This window comes from Puntigrus tetrazona, chromosome 5 (genome assembly GCF_018831695.1).
Source record: "Puntigrus tetrazona isolate hp1 chromosome 5, ASM1883169v1, whole genome shotgun sequence".
Classification (NCBI taxonomy): domain Eukaryota; kingdom Metazoa; phylum Chordata; class Actinopteri; order Cypriniformes; family Cyprinidae; genus Puntigrus; species Puntigrus tetrazona.
In genome coordinates, this window is record NC_056703.1 from 20,550,503 (window position 1) to 20,567,606 (window position 17,104).

At 36.8% G+C, this 17,104-nt stretch overlaps 1 protein-coding gene across 1 annotated transcript; it reads right to left on the minus strand.

The window, feature by feature from the left end:
* Positions 1 to 467: 467 nt before the first annotated feature.
* LOC122345828 (noelin-like) lies at positions 468 to 13,819 on the minus strand. Its single transcript, XM_043240312.1, is given in 7 exon segments — positions 468 to 1,803; positions 1,806 to 1,842; positions 3,336 to 3,442; positions 8,395 to 8,614; positions 10,785 to 10,940; positions 11,073 to 11,222; positions 13,389 to 13,819. Coding segments are annotated over 7 exon segments (1,452 nt in total). The 5' UTR covers positions 13,539 to 13,819; the 3' UTR covers positions 468 to 1,171.
* Between the last annotated feature and the right edge of the window lie 3,285 nt (positions 13,820 to 17,104).

A 17,104-nucleotide genomic window follows, 5' to 3' on the forward strand; every position in this document is an offset into this window, starting at 1 on the left:
AAGAAGAATAGCAAACCCATCACTAATCTAATCTCTTTTTCACATACAAGGTTCATATTACTGCGAGAAAAAAATAAATACAATCATGTGAATCGTAGTGCTAAAAATGTTCATGCAGATCTTTGCGAAAATCAGAAACTACATAGAGTCACAACAACACACTGCAGTTCTTTAACAGAGTGCCTCCAACAGTCAGTGCCTTCGGTTCTTTAGTTGATGTTAAATAGTTTGGATTGCTCTCGATACAAAGGACATAACTGGGTAACTAATGATATCATTCTTGCGTCACACTTCTTTGCCCTCTGCTATGTAACTAAATCATGTTTGTAATAGCTGTACTAAGTACTAGGAACACAGTAAAAATATTTTAATTAATCAGTGTTTTTGTTTTGCAGTTAAAATGATTAAATTTACCTAAAATAACAGCTTAATTTACTTGAAGCAAAATTTTGTTTGTTTTATCTATCTATCTATCTATCTATCTATCTATCTATATATATATATATATATATATTACAGTTTTGCTTCTCAAAAGTAAATAGTTTTTGTTTTAAAGGGGACATTAGATGCCCATTTTCCACAAGTTGGTATTACTCTTAGGGTCTCCATGAAATGTCTGTTACATACTTTGGTCAAAAAGTCCTCAAAGGTTGTGTAAAACAACACTCTTTACTTTGTCAGAAACAGCTCTGTTCATGATAAAGAGCTACTGCTCTCCCACCTCTTCCGGTCTCTTCTGTTTTTTTCTGTATTCGGTGGCGCGTTACCATCAACACCAAAACTATTGACTGTTTAGGTTGTTCTGGGATTTAAAAAAATGGATGAAAATTCTCTTACACTGCTAAGACACATTTATATGCAAACACCATGTAAAAGTGATTTTTGCATCCAACGTCTCCTTTAAGAACGTTTCAATATTTTTACTGGACTATGAGACAAAAATACTAATTAACACATTTTTTTGCAGTGAAAATTCAAACACAATTATCTAAGGAAAGCTTACAAAAGAAAAAAGACCTTTTGGCAGCTGTTCGTTATGTTGCCATTAACTATTACTTTTGATACATTTTATGTCTTCTTTTATTAAACAATAATCAGGCATTACCCCTTTTTTTCAGTAATAAACTCCATCAGTGCTACTGTATATAACAAAGGGATGGAGATTGTCACTTTAGAGTTCCTCAGAGCGAATAACGTGGAACAAGGTGACGTTATACAGCACCTGGTGTCCATTGTTCCACGCGTATAGAGCTCTGTCCCTAGGGTTATAATCCAGCATGGAGATATGGGAATACTTGTTCTGTAATGGGATGTCGATATACTCATAAGTAGAGGAGTTGGTATGGAAAGCATAGTAGACCTTCGTCCCTCCTGAGTATCCGTTGGTAACATAAAGCGTCCCACAGATCATGAAGGCTTCACCTGCGCTCCTCTTTGGGTGGTTGGTGGTGTAGCTCTTGATGACCTGCAGGGTCAGTGGGTTGATCTTGCTGATGACAATGTTCCCTGCATTTTGATTGGTGGCATATACCGCCCAAAGTCCACCTTCGTCCACCATTAGGTCAATGTCGGAGTGGCCACCCCAAGAATAGTGGTAACGGTTGTTGTAGCCGGCGTAATCCAGCTGACCGGACTTGCTGATGGTGGCTGTCTTGAAGTCGAATTTGATGATGGTGTTACTTTGGAACTTATTGAAGTAGATGGAGCCATTGTAGACCACCTGCCCTGTTCCCGACCAGGTGAGGAAGCGGTGTGAGGTGAAGTTGTCTGAATACATGAAGTCGGCCATTGACTTGTATTCCCGACAAAGCGGTTGTTGTGGTAACCGTCCATGTACCACACCTGGAGGGGGAAAATGAATACACACTTTATTTACTTTAAATATTTACATACTTACATGTACTTACTTAAAACATACGGCACTATAAAGAGTTAAGGTTCACTAGTGTTAAGGGTATGTTCATGATTAGTACCTAGTTATTACTCATGGGACAGAACTGTAAAATAAAGTGCTACCGAAAATGGTTTTTATTTATATTTTCAAGAGGTTTTTAATACAAATGAATGAAATTCCTAAAGAATACCTTATTAAGCAGTTTTGTTTAGTTTTTCATTATTATTTAGCAGAATAAAATAATTATACTGCTTCACTGCTAATTAAAATGATGAAAACTTCCGTCGACCAAATAAAAGTCAAATGGTGAACAAAACAAAAAGCTTGGATTAAGATCCAAAATATCTAATAATGTATATTTATATAAATATATAAATATGCTATTAAAGCATAGCAATAGCATATTAAGCATAAATATGCTATTGTTTTTTACTGCATGGTTACACCACATGACATTAATTTTTCTCCTTTTCTTTATCGCGACCCTTTTTATGTCATTGATTCTTTCACAGTCAAGGTCAGCATTCTATCGCTGTCTTGGGCTCGGTGTATTTTAAGTTTGCTCTTTACTTGCCTATTATCCTTTCCCTGCCCTAAACTGACTTCCTAAAATCCAATTCTTAATACAAGCATGTTTTTAAACTGTCTGACCCTTTTAAGTGTGTATTCCTGTTAAAACAAATACTAAGGCTATCAGGGCTTCAGGCAAGGGCAACTCTCTGACCCTCATCAATCATTTAAGGCTCAGACAGATCTGCAGGCCAGATGCCTTTCTGTTTCTGGGCTCCTCTACTGTATCGATCCATCTCAAAGGAGCTAAAAACTCCACCGCTTCACCTTCAGCCATCCTCTTTGAAGTTGTTGCATTAATATATGATGGGATCATGGATTAGTTGTCAAGCAACTTACTCGCTACTGACATCTAACCAAGATGGATGTGTTAAATTTGTTCAAGAAATTGGAGAAAGACAGAAAAGCTTGTACAAAGGCAAGGAAATAAAACAGGCGTACAAGATTTTGCTTTTTAGCTCAGAATACTAAAGTATGTCTGAAAACAAAGATATGAGACCAGCAGTAATATACAAACATTTGTATGTGGGAAACGCTGGCGCAGGAATTAACAGACATCATTCAGCTCTTACTGGGAATGGCTTTGCTGCCACACTAATGAAATCTTGCAAGATTTACACCTATCATTTGCATCTTAATGTGTGCCGGTAATTTAATAAAACACACTCTTGGCATGTTTACAAGAAAATATACTGCAGGGACAAAAAGAGTGCTGATAAGACGAAGTCAGAGACATTTTAGCTAAGAAGACAAAAAAAATCGAAACCAGTTGAGATTAAAGTGAGGGATGTGAAGTGATTAAACCCGTTTTTCTTTTACACAAAGAATCCGGATGAATTGAGTTAAGGCAGTAAAGATTTGATGAACTCACCCTCGTATCGCCGTCGGGGGCAAGTGGATCAGTCATCCAGGACCCGTATCTTGATCCAGATGTCTTTATGGTTATGGCATCACTTATCCCTGTCAGTTTCCCACAAGCTGATAACAGTAAAACATGGTAAAAAAAGTAAAAATCAACATTTTATTCGAATCATTTTCTCATGAACTCATCATGCTCGCCTTTCTTATTCCGCGAAATATAAAAGGAGATATTTTTAAGAATTTTTGCTGCTCTGTGCTGCTCTTTTCCATGCAGTGAAAGTGAATGATGACTATTAGCTGTCCAGTACAATTAAAATTGACCTAAAATGCGTGTGCTATAAAAGTCTCTCTGAGCCATATAATAGCTTTTTGTGAAAGAAAAAAAGTTATTCGCTCATGATATTGCGATGTATCACATGCACCAGGTTTACTGTCAATGATACCAAACATTATTTGCTTTCAAGCATCTGATAATTGCTTGTAATGTGCCACAATTAAATATGCATGAAAAACTTTCCTATATTGACTGCTGTACTTGCAGTCGTCTGGTGACCATTCGCTTTCATTTGATAGAATACAGCAGTTTGACATCTGTTTTATAATGATGTGAGGGTGAGTAAATGATGACAATTTTCATTTCTGGTGAATTCTCCCATTTCCTTTAACACGCTGCTCATTTGCCTTCTTATGAGAGAGTGATATGCTGTTAAACTTCAGTGTTTTGCGCTGGTAAATGGGTTTGAGTCGGACGGGGGAGGCGTTGGAGTTCCTGTCATATTCTGGCTTGTGTAAGGCACTCAGGCAGAAGTTTGCAGGCATCAGTGAACCTCTCATACTCTCTGTTTTGACACAGTGTCAGACGGGCGCACTGGAGCATAACTTGTGTAGACGTCTGCAGTGTTGTAAGAGTCCTCATACACAAGGAAGTGTGTTCTTTTCTCATTTATACTTCTTTCTGAACCGCGTTTTCTCTTTTTCTGTCACTTTACGTCTTTCAGAGAACCAATGCGGTTTTCCTTTCTCTGTCTTTCTCTAGCTGTGAATTTGGCAGTCCACTGTGGCTAAGCAACTGCTTTTAAACGAAATGTGCATTTATAGATACTCCTCTCTTTCCCATGATATTTTTCCAATATTCTGTTCTTGGCACTGAAATGTGATCATCGTGCCGGTCTATGTAAAACCACACCAGAGCCCGTTCTGGAGAAAAAACTGTTTTGTATTTCGCTGACCTGGCTATGTGGTGTCATTACAGAATACTCGATTCTGATTGGTCAATCACAGTATTCTGCGGTCATAATGACGCAAAACTATATATCTGAGAGTTGTCCCTGGCAACCGGTCTCCATGCTGGCTTTAAGTTTCTCGTTTCCCTCTGCGTGCTCTTTCTTCTCACATGATAAAAAGCTGAAATCAATATTTCATGTTCATGTATTTATTTATTTGGTGAGTCAGCCAGGCATTGTCACAACCCTTTCAGGTTGATAAAAGAAAGTTCATTTTGTGATCTAGACCAGCTGATGGCCCATATCTCATATTTATTTCATATTGTACTCATATTTCAAATGACAAATCACTATATCTATTTTCAGAAGCTTTGGCATACAATTACTGCTGGCAAATAATACTGATTTACCCAACATTAAAGTCACTGCAAAGCCCTTGAACAGACTGACCTCTATACATGATTACTCATAATCTGCTAATATTGACCTGTGCAATTCCATAATCTTTCTGGGATTGAATGAGTTGCAATTTATTCACCCGGTTCTCCGTTCCAGATACGCTTTTGCAGACAAAACCTACATTCAAAGACATTCTATGGAACATAATATTCACATAATTACCAGCCTGATTATTGCCTCGGCACAGGTGGCCAGTCTTTACACCAGACCCGATGGCCAAATGTTAGCTAAATAGTCTGTCACAGGCGATAAATTGCAGTTTTATTAGTGAATTTAGGTGATAACGTAGTAGAGAACATTTTCTAAGATTGCAGAGTAGTAGTACAACTGAATATTGAAGGCTAGTATTTATAGTGCATGACACTGACTGTTGATGCAATTATGTTGAAATATACAGCAACAACGCTGAGTTCACAGCCATACATCGCTAATGTGCTGCTGCTTTATGTAATTTTCGCAGATATTTACATAATGTCGTGCCATTAAATGTTGCCAATCCATCCCATATTTTCTTTTGCTAAATCTACTGTGCTACTGTAATAGCAGAATCTGTTCGAGAAGCTTAGCAGAAAACCAATACCTCCATTTATATATGAGCAACTCTTTACTTTGACTTGCTGATTTTTATCTTTCACATATTCACACATCCAAGAAAATAAAGAGAACCGTAAATGGTTGTTAACCTTTTTTAAATCAAGATTTTAGGATACATTTTGCAAATATGCAGTTGTTCTGAACATTTAAGGTCAGAAACATTTTTATATTAAATTGATCCAAAGTGAGAGCAAAGACTTTTTAATTGATAAAATGAAATACATGCTGTATTGTAAACTTTCTATTAATCAAAGATTCTTGAAAATGTAAAAACTATAAATGAAACAGAATGATAATAATAAGAAATGCTACTTGAACATTTGGCATATTAAAAGTTCTGAAGGATTATGTGACACTGAAACCTACAATGTATTAAAATAGAAAAATAGTTATTTGAAATTGTAATAATATTTCAAAGTAATTCTCTTTTGATGTATTTGATCAAATAAATGAAGCCTTGGGTGAACATAGAAAAAAATAACTTACCAAACCCAATTTTTGAACCATACCTTACCATACCATACCATACCATACCATAACATACCATACCATACCATAACATAACATAACATAACATAACATAACATAACATAACATAACATAACATAACATAATCAAGAGTGCTTAACTGCTTACTGCATTTTCACAACCTTTAAAATAGTCCTATGGTGTGCTAAATTACTTAGTTAAAGTGCAAATTTTACATAAAGCCATTAAATGAAATATGGACAAAAATTGTGGCACATCACAAGATACTGCTGAAACTGCTTGACATTTTATGGGCAACAATCACAAAATAATTGGTTCAGGCTTCCTTCGAACCCTATTAACTATGAATGCAATATTAACAATGAATCAGGTCCACGTTATTTATACTGGTGAACAAATCATCAGTGTTTTTTCCCATCCAGTGATTTAAGTCCCTTGTGAAATGCAGCATTAGAAATTCATGCAGCCAGGAGATTACTGTACTGAGAGCAGTAATCTTTCAATAGAATCCCATGATCATATTTAGATGTCTCTCTTTATCACTGCATGTAGCTTTTGGCTCAGTGGAAAACTTAAAACTGCAGCTCTTTTTTTGGCATTTATTGTTAAGCATCAAAACCCAGCACGGTGTCCTCCTTTAATCAATCAAAGTAAGGCTGCATTTGCATTATGCATGCGCACTAAATCTGTTATTCGTCTGAATCTAAAATAAACGCTCCAAAAAGAAGCAAGAGCAATCCTCTATTGTTACACAGAGCTTCTGACCTATATTCCGATGTATGAATGGTTATTAAGATTTCTGTGAAAATTTACATTTTGCTTTTGGATAAAATCGTACAATCTTCATTCAACTGAGGATTTGTTTGTAAATCAGAAACGTGTCAGACACTGGGTCTTGTCATACTGAATTTTGATAATGTTATTTAATTAACCTGCAAAGTCGCTATGAATTCATGCCATGGCTCAGGTGGACCCAAAGGCATTTGTTAGAGGAGAGAACAGCGCAGCAGCTTCTCATTAGTCACGTCTGTGTCTAACATCCGTATGAGATCTATTCCTCACTTCAGAATAAGGCAACATCTGAATCTGCTGCTGCTATCTGCATTAGATTAGCAATGCTGAGATACAGCATTTCAAACAGAGAAAATGACAGGGATACGTTGTGTTGTTTAAATTCAGCATGCTAATGCCTTCGAGCAGCACAATAAATTACAGTGTTTTGTATTTTGCTCAATCGTCTTTCATTGAGTCAAGACTAATGCGCGTAATGCGAATTTGCATTTTCGACGAACACTGAGGCTACGCTTTGTTAGCTGTTTTAAATATGCTGTGAACATGTGTTTTTTTAAAGGAATGGTTCGTCGAAAAAATTAACATTTGCTGAAAATTTGCTCAGCTTAAGATGTGGATGAGTGTGCTCACAACTGGATCCTCTTCACTGAAAGGGTGCCTTCAAAATGAGAGTCCAAACAGTTAAAATAAAACCATCGGAATGAGTCCATCAATTAATGTCTTGCTAAGCGAAAAGCTGTGTGTTTTTAATAGAAATTACATTTTCAAATTCAAACCTTCGCTTCCAGCTTAAATGCATCCTTTGTTCATTAATATTGCCTGTAAAATAAAGTTGTTTCATACACTGCTTAATAGGAAAAACAAACAATGTTGGTGGATTTTGATGTCAGAGGATAACAGAATGGACTCTTTAGTAGTACCCTCTTAAGGTAATATAGTTATAGACGATGCAAACAGAAGCGATGCGTTATAGAAGCAAAGATGTAAGTGTAAACACCTTAATAGTGGGTATGTTTCTTACAAACATGGAGCTGGTCACTTCACAAGATGTTAATTAATCAATTGAAGACATGTGAATTACTTATTGTGGTGTTTCAGTATCAGTTGTTTGGACGCTCTTTCTGACGGCACCCATTCACTGTAGTGCATCCTTTATTGAGAGCATGAAACAATGCTACATTTGAAGAAGAAATACGGCCATCTACATCTTGGGTGGTCTGATGGTATGTACATTTACAGCAAGTTTTTATTTTGGGGTGAAGTATTCTTTTAACTTAAAAAAATTAAGTGTTAAGTGTTATGCGTGCCGTTATGAATCCCTTTTACAACCAGGTAAAAGTAACACCAATAGATGTTCATAATGGGTTTTTGTCCTTTTTGTGATACAAATTATATAATTTTTTGCAAACTAAATTGTGTCATATCAGAAAAGATCTTCTCGTGCACTGTTGTATGTGATATTCTGAAATGAAATATAATGGTTGTTTGTGTTTGTGCTCAAACTCATCCTACCTAATTTTTGCATGCATGCACGAAGCCTCTCCTCAAGATTAGACACCCTGTTGTGAAGCTCCTCGTAGTCAAAGGCCCCGATCTCCTCCTGCAGTTCACTTAGCACTGATGTCAGATTCTTGACCTCCTCTTTAAACTGCATTACCAATTTTGCATCGGCCTTGTATTCCTCCAACACTGGTATCATTGGCCTAAGTTCCTCCATTTTCGCTTTTATGGCCTGAAAGGTTAAAATAGGCTTGGTTCAGTAGGCATGCGTGCAACGATTGCGTCCAAAAACCTGTCTTGCCCTACACTTGCCCTCTCTGCCTACACTATCTTGATTTCTGAGTGTGCCTAGCAAATAGACGAAGAGTTCAACATGGCATAAAACAAGTTCTCAGTACACCAGCAAAAATTGGAAAAAACTCTCTTTATTTTTCAATGTTTAAAATGCAAGGTGTCGAGGGTTACATGCTTCACATACAACAATAGTTTCCCTTGTTTCAAAATATCCAGCTGTGCATAACAAATCTGAATTAGAGACATGGAGATGTCATAACATAAAGAAATCTACTCAAGGAGGGCTGCAATAGTGGCATGCACAAAAAGACTGTGAACAGAATTCAAAGGTGCTTTGTATTTAAAATAAACTGAATGATGCAATCAGTTGACCAGTTGAGGATTACAATGGGATTGAACTTGTTCTTCAGTCTCTGCAGCTTTGATTTAATTCATAAAGTTAGCCCTGCAAGCAAGAAAATGAAATTTGGTTGAATAACTAACTCGCTAGCCTTTCTAACAAACACATTTTCACAGATACTGCTGTTTGTACAGATATTATGCAACATTTTATTTTAAACAATAATTAAGGTGAGCTAAAGTATGAACACATGAAGACATGCTTTTAAAATCACTCTCATGATGGTTTTTGCACATAAATCTGGACATAGATGAATAAAGAACATAATATTAATAGCAAGCTATCCTGTTCAAAATGTTGGGGCCAGTGAGAATTTTTTTGTTATATTTTTGAAAAAAATCTAGTATGTACGGAGCTCAGCACATGGCATGCAGACAACAAAAACATTCATCATGGTTAAACATTGAGAATTTCCCCCGTTGTACTATCCCAATCTCTCATTTTAGTTCAATTGTGGCCACAATATACACAATATACTATTTGTTCTCTCATTTTGATTTAATTGAATAATTGAGTACAACATGGCCACCATTTGCTAAAATGAGGGAATGAATTATAATTATTATTGCAACTTAAAATAGCATTTTTTTAATGATAGCAAAGCTAAATGGTATTATTATTATTATTATTATTATTATTATTTTGTGTTGAAAACGGTGAAGCTTAAATATTTCTGTGGAAACTATTTGAAAATTTTTATTAATAGAGACATTTATTGAAATATAAATATGTTGTCACTTAATATCAATTGAAAGCATCTAAATAAAATGTAATGCTGAATAAAAATTGTAATAACCTTATTGATCCCAAACTAACTTGAAGCTAATTTATACTATATTATACTGGGATCAATAAGTGCAAAATTGTCCTTGTCCAAACAAAGACTCCTTTAAACTTTATATGTATTTTTATTTCTGCTGAAATGCCATGTTTGTATATGCTCTTGTGTATATCTTAACTTTTGAAAACGTGCTCTGTATGGACTCCCAAGTGGGTATAAAGATCATACGATGGTGTATAACATGACCTTTTCTAGCGATTGCATCCAAATATTTGATGCCTTCATGTAATAAATGTTTAAAGGTCAAGCCATAAAATGTTTTGAGAAGTTTTCTTGGCAAATGATCAAGAGCTGCACCGTTCTTGACCATTTCCTTTAGTTTACCTAGAACAAAATGTTCAATACACTATTTTGTTCAAAAGGGCCAGATGTTGCCGAAGGAACTAAGAGACTGTGCTAGACTGATCTATAAAATCCATGCCACTTTGGGAGCTCGATACACACACACACTACAAATTGCAACGTGCTACAAAATTACTGCGCCTCCATTTAGAAAACTAGCAACGGCCTCATTAGCATGCAGATGCAATTGATGTCAGATGGCTAACAATAGCTAAGATGGAAAAGACGCCATGTCGCCAAAATGAATATTTTGTAATGCACTTCTTGTGGGGAAAATGCCTGCGCCGTCAACTCAAGAGAACACAATCGTTCGTAACAAATATACTGAGCTCGCTTGGCTTGAAATTGTACCGAAAATGATTTTCCCACAGATCGATTTGTAATGTAATGTTAAAGGCCAGTATCGGGAGCTGAATTAAATGAGTTAACCTTTCGGTAAATGAGACACACTGTATGCGGTCACGAATGAAAAATGGCATTGATAGTGGAATAACCTCACTGATGAGCGCATGTATCTGTACGCACCTTGTATTGCTTGGCGATATTCTGCTTGTGGCTTTCCTCCACCTGTTTGAACTTGGATTCCAGGCCTCTCAGCTGCACCTCCATCCTTTGCACGTACTGCAGGTCTTTCTGAGTCCTCTGGTCAAGATTCTGGATGGACTGGGTCATGTTCTGGACCTGAGAGAGAGAGAGAGAGAACATAAGAGAAGAATAATAAGCTATGTGCTCGGTGAACAGAACTGCGAAAGGCATTCGGTGAGCTGTGCATTCTGTCAGTAGGTCTTTGTGTGGATTAGTTTCAAAGGTTACTTTTTCCAGGAGCTGTCTCAGTTGTTTGGTCCTGGCATCCCGTGAACACATGGTCTGCTGAGGAGCCACAACGGTGCACACACACCTGCCCTCACTGTCTTGAGCTGAGCTGTACACCTGCCACGACTCCTCTGGGTTAGCAGGAAGCACCTGGGCAAAGGACAAAGAGAAGAGGAAAAAAGGTCAGTTACTGATCGGGACGTGCTTTATGGCAACAGCTTTGTAATAGTTTTCGTCCTTTTCCCACTGCAGATTTTGGGAAGGTTAATTACCCGAACCCCCGCACAAGGGTCAGAGTGAGTTTCTGGCCTGCTGATGGAAACTGTCACACCGGTTTTATGTTGCAATAATCATGCATTTATGGATTGTTTTTTAATGCCTCGTGCACTTAAATGTTCGGTTGCCTGTGGTTTTGTGAATTATGCTTAGGTAAATATGTTACTAAGGTAACTCGGTTTAGCTGGATGACTTGTTGATAACATTAGAAGAATTGTTATGTTTGACCAAAATAAAAGGAAAATGAAAAACAAAACAAAAAAAAAAACAAATCAGTAATGTACTGCACCGTACACAATTGTTTTCCAGAAAAAGTGTTTATAGTGTGTTTATGTCCTATGGTGTGACAGAAAAATGTCAAAGGAATAAAACCCCTCTGACACTGAAGACAAACCTCTCTCATGCAATGTGTAACTGTAATAATGAAGGTATGCTTTTCTCATGCTATTTATGTAAATTATTTTATAGCTTTTTGCTATATCACAATCTAGTTTATTTGTCAATGACCCATATATTATACATAAGACATACATAAATACATATATGCATACCTAATATACATTTAATAACAACATTTAAATTAAAACTAATTGTGTGTATATATATATATATATATATATATATATATATATATATATATATATATATATATATATATATATATAATCCCATATTTGTTTGTACAAATACATTTTTACATAATTAAAACCTATGCAAAATATTTTAAATAATTACACAACTCAAACATTTTGTTTCTCCCTGTTCATCGGGAGCAGAGCAGTGCATTAGTGTTCAATATACACTGACAAAACACAGTTTTTTAAGGATTTTCATAGTTGGTGCTTTGATGTGAAATGGTCTCTTCTCGAAGGGGATTTTATGACCCAGTGGCTTTACATAAAAGAGCCATCTGGAAGAGTGAGCGTTTCCGTATGTCTTGTCCTAATCCTGAGTAATCTAATGAATAATCCATATTCATAACCGGTGCGGAGAGAAAGCGCTTTTTATTAAATCGAAGGAACATCTTTGTAAATCTGCTGCCATTGTAATGCTGAATTCAGATTATAATAAAATCTAATGTTTTCACTCTTTGAGGACAGAGCTTATAACAATACCAAAATAGTAAAAGGCATATATTACGTAAGAAAAGAGTACACAATTCCCTACACACAAACAACTGATTTTATTAGTATAGATTTCTACGCAGGATTTGCAAGATAGCAGGTGACTAATAAAAATGGCTCAAGACTATAAACACGCTCAAAGTCGATACTCCCCCCAGAGACACGGTTTTACCTGATTGCACCTTAGAAGACAAAGGTTTTGACCACTGGAAAATCTGTATAATATTGGACATTTATAAATAAATCAGTTCAGCTGGTTCCTTCTACCTCGTCCCATATAAACGAACAGTTGAACTTCTGATAAACACAGGACGTCTTAAAGAAGAAATACTGAACTAATGATAATGCACTTTTTCGTTCCTTCGCAAAAAAAGTTCAATGTCAGAAAATGAGTATATATTATTCGCCACCTTTTGCGCTGCTGCACTACATGAATCATACAGAGACACAGAAGAGCAATAGGTACACTTAAAGAGTGCAGTCCCGATGAATAATTGAGGTCTTACTTAATGAGGTCTATAACACAGCAACAATTTCACCAACACACAAAAACCAGCAAACGCTTAAACAGTTACACTGCCTCAGATACCACTGTAATGGGACCTCAGTATGTGCCAGCACACTAAATAATGATACAGCTCTCTATCATATTTTAAGTACTCCAAGGTACTACAAAAGAACTCTATACATCCAAAACGCCACAGAGAATTAAAAAAAAAAACACATTAACACGGTACACTGTAAACATATCGAGCTTAGTTTATGTCAGAGTCGCACCGAATCCTTTTAAAAGGCTGTGTACGAACAACATCATTTTTCCATTTTCTAACCTACATTATTAAACAGTATAATTTATAAGATATAAATAATGCAGTGTTTTTCCCGGCCCCTGAACAAAGAGAATGAGAAAACTCACGCCAGTGCTCCGGTCCGGCACACCCGGAGGCGCCACGCTCAGTTTGGTGCTATTCAGACCTACTAGAGAGGGCAGGGTTTGCGACATCCAGTTGGTGATCATCGCCATCGTGCTGAGCACTACTCCAATTTTCAGCAAAGGCACCGACATCTCTGCTCTCCTCTTTCCCGGTAACCTTCATTATACACATTCCAGGAGAAAACCGTAACCCGCGCTGCTGTCAGAGGCGGCGTGCTCCTGTAAAGCACCCGGCGCAAGCGAATTCATCTCGGGCGTGTCTACTCGCGCTATCCGGTGCTGAACTTTATAATTACTCGAGCTCTGTCGGTTTCCGAGACGCGCGCTGCTGCTCCGTCTGCTCTCTTCGCGCGAGTAATGACGGAGCTTCAGCAGACCGGCTCATCTCATTGGTTCCGTGCCTCCGCCCACCCGCTATCCCGGTAAAATATTCATAAATATCACAAACCTCCTCCAGGCGCTTGACGCACGGATACACTAAATCACTAAACACGCGCAAAGTTTTTTTTTTTTCCCCGTTACTCTCGCAATGCCCACCCTGACAGCGATAGTTAAAAACTCGTTTTATAGCCTAGCGGCTCTCAAATTGCATTTGAAAGAGCAAGCGATTAAGTCATAAAACTTATCAAGTCATTAAAAAAAATGTTTTTTTTCAGAATGTACGGAAAAAATAAGTTGCCTTCGGGCAGTTTGCTACTTTTTATTTATAAAGTTTTAATGTATTGCTTTATTGATTTTATGATTTAAAAAAAAATCAGGCTATTGGGGGAATCGGCAAAATATTATCGCTTTGTTATAGGCTTACGATGCTATTTTGTGCATTATCATTAGTTCAGTATTTCTTCTTTTAGACGTCCCTTTGTTATAGGTCACACGATACTATTTTGGCATTTTTACGTTCCGAAATGTATACGTGGTCTCTTCAAAGCCTCACCCGTGTAACACCGCAGCCCTCTGCAGGCTCTCTCCACAGCAGGCTTACCTCCCTTATTTTTGTTCTCTAAAGTAACTGATTGTTAATGCTCTCTGAGCATTTCATTAAACTCTGAAAAATCATCAAATGTTTGATTAGAAAGATAACTCACTTATGCACAGCCTAAAACTGAGTGCTGCTCATGAGTCACTTCTGAACAGGGGATTTTTTAGTAGGATCGCAGGCACGGGTTATCTCTCAGTATGCCATGGCGCTATTTAGCCAACAGAGGGCAGTGCAGGTCGCTTTCACAGTTTATTTTTTTCTCTCCGACAAAAGTTCCAATCAAACCTCAACATCCCCTTCCCAACCATGCATCGTATTATTTATGTTTTTGCATATTTCTTTCATGCACAAATAAGCCATACATACACCCGTTCCTAATAAACTAGCGACAAATGAGCACTTACAGACTCAACTCTTTCAAAGATTTAATCTGCATCCCTGTTCTCTTGTTCTTCATTATCTCTTCTTTTTTTTTTAATTTTTGCTTAGCAACACGTTTTCATCTACACTAACGTATGAAGAGAAATATCTGATTAATTTCTTCCTGTACAGGTCAATCACATTTCTGCACGTTTTATAAAATTGAATGTGAACCTACTGAGGCCTGCTACTTAAGATTTATTAAAATAGCTGTTTAAAATCATGTTTAACTTATGACTTCTTAACATGATATAATATGAAGAGCGTCTAATGCAGTAGTTAACATTATAGAGAGAAACAATATATATATATATATATATATATATATATATATATATATATATATATATATACATATACATATACATATATATATATACACACACATATATATATACACATATATATATATATATATATGTATATAATATGTATATGTATATATATATATGTATATATATATATATATATATATATATATATATATATATATATATATATATATATATATGTTTCTCTTTCTTTCTCTTTTCAGTGGTTTAGTGGTTTCAGAAGACGTTTGTTATGTAAATCATCCAATAATTCACAATTACAGTATACAATGAATTTGAACATTTTAACCTGTTTAAAAACTTGGCGTATTAAGATCAAACGAAATGTCCAGAGAAAGACAAATAAATAAATAAATAAATAAATAAATGCACAAAATAATGCATGGGGGCAGAAAAGAGTTCAAATTAATTGCATTTGCGATATTTATTTTCTGTACATTAAAACTAATGACCTTGTCCATTCGGTAGCCTAAAGCTGTTACCATTTGATTAACTCACCAACAGTGATTTAATGTCAAGGCGTAAGAAGAAAAAACTAGTTACTGAAGAGTAGGCGTCAATGTGGAGTGTGGAGAAAGCAATTTACTCGCTATTTTTGTCTTCAAAGTGAGATTGTAGAATGTCAGAGACGATCACAGTGTGTGGATAATGAGAACACACTGCACAAGCCCTGGAGTGTTTTATCTTCAATAGGAATAATCATACAAATGATAAAATGATACTGATGATCGGTGTCTCACGCACACTAACAGTCTTCGCTGCTACCAATGTGCATTTATCCTCAAATACTAAAACTGTCAACATTCATAATCACCCGCGATATAGCCTTCATCCCACGTAAAAGTTACTATTTTTAAAAAAACCTCTAGCCATGTGGTGCAAAGCTCTATGAAACAGAATCCCGCTGTGATGATTTTTTCTTCTAAATGAGGTTTAATCACGTTAGTCTATCCCGATCTCCGCTGCCCGTTAGATTAATCTGACCTCATGATAATACACGAAACCGGCTTATTTTGAGCATATCTCCCTAATTAGCCTAAGATGTGCGCTGAAAATGGCGTTTATAAACCTACTTGGGTGAGTTCAGTGCCCATCAGTACAAGGAGGGTGAGACTCAGGAGCTTGCTTGCGGGCTGCATCTTCTGCCGCCGATGCCACCTGATCCGAGGATATCACATGCAGAGCTGTTTTCTGTGCAGCTGTCCGGCTCTCCGTCAGACGCTCCCCTCGAACGCGCGTATATATTTTAATTCAGCGCCAAAATAATGGAAAAAATGAGACTGGAATGGTTTGCGGAGCCGCCTCTTTGCATATTTATCTCATGTCAGCTCCTCGACGCCTCGTCGTCCTCTGTCCTGCCGGACCGGCGTTCCGAACGCGAATGTAGGGATGAGCAGGAAAGCGGCGAAAATATTACTTCATCACTAGACAAACTTGGCTGGTTAATACGAGAGAGTAGGTGTGGGCAGGAAATTTGAGAAGCGGGGCCAAGCAGTGGTGCTGAACCGGATGTGACACGAACTGGCGTGGGAAATTCAAAAAACCTTAGAGGGGGGACCTGAGCGGCGCGAGACGAGCCGCTGGAGTGGAGAGCGCGCTCCTAATCTCCGATCTCTGTCGGACGCGAGCTCTCAGCGCGCGGAAAACAGCACGTTCACAGCACTAGCGCCAGGACTTCACTAGAAGGATGATAAAAAGAAGTCACGAGGTTGCCATGGAGACTCAGTCCTCCTTGGGTACCATAACTAATAATAACAATAATAATAAAAAAGGCTGTTTTTTTTTAAAAAAAAATAAATAAAACGTTAAATGATGTAAATATAATTTTAATATAATAAGAAACCTTAATATTTATACATCCGAATATCATTTTACATTTATACATTTCTAAATTAAAAAAAATAAATAAAAAAAAATAATAATATATATATATATATATACGCCTTGGTTAGACTTCTTTCAAAAAA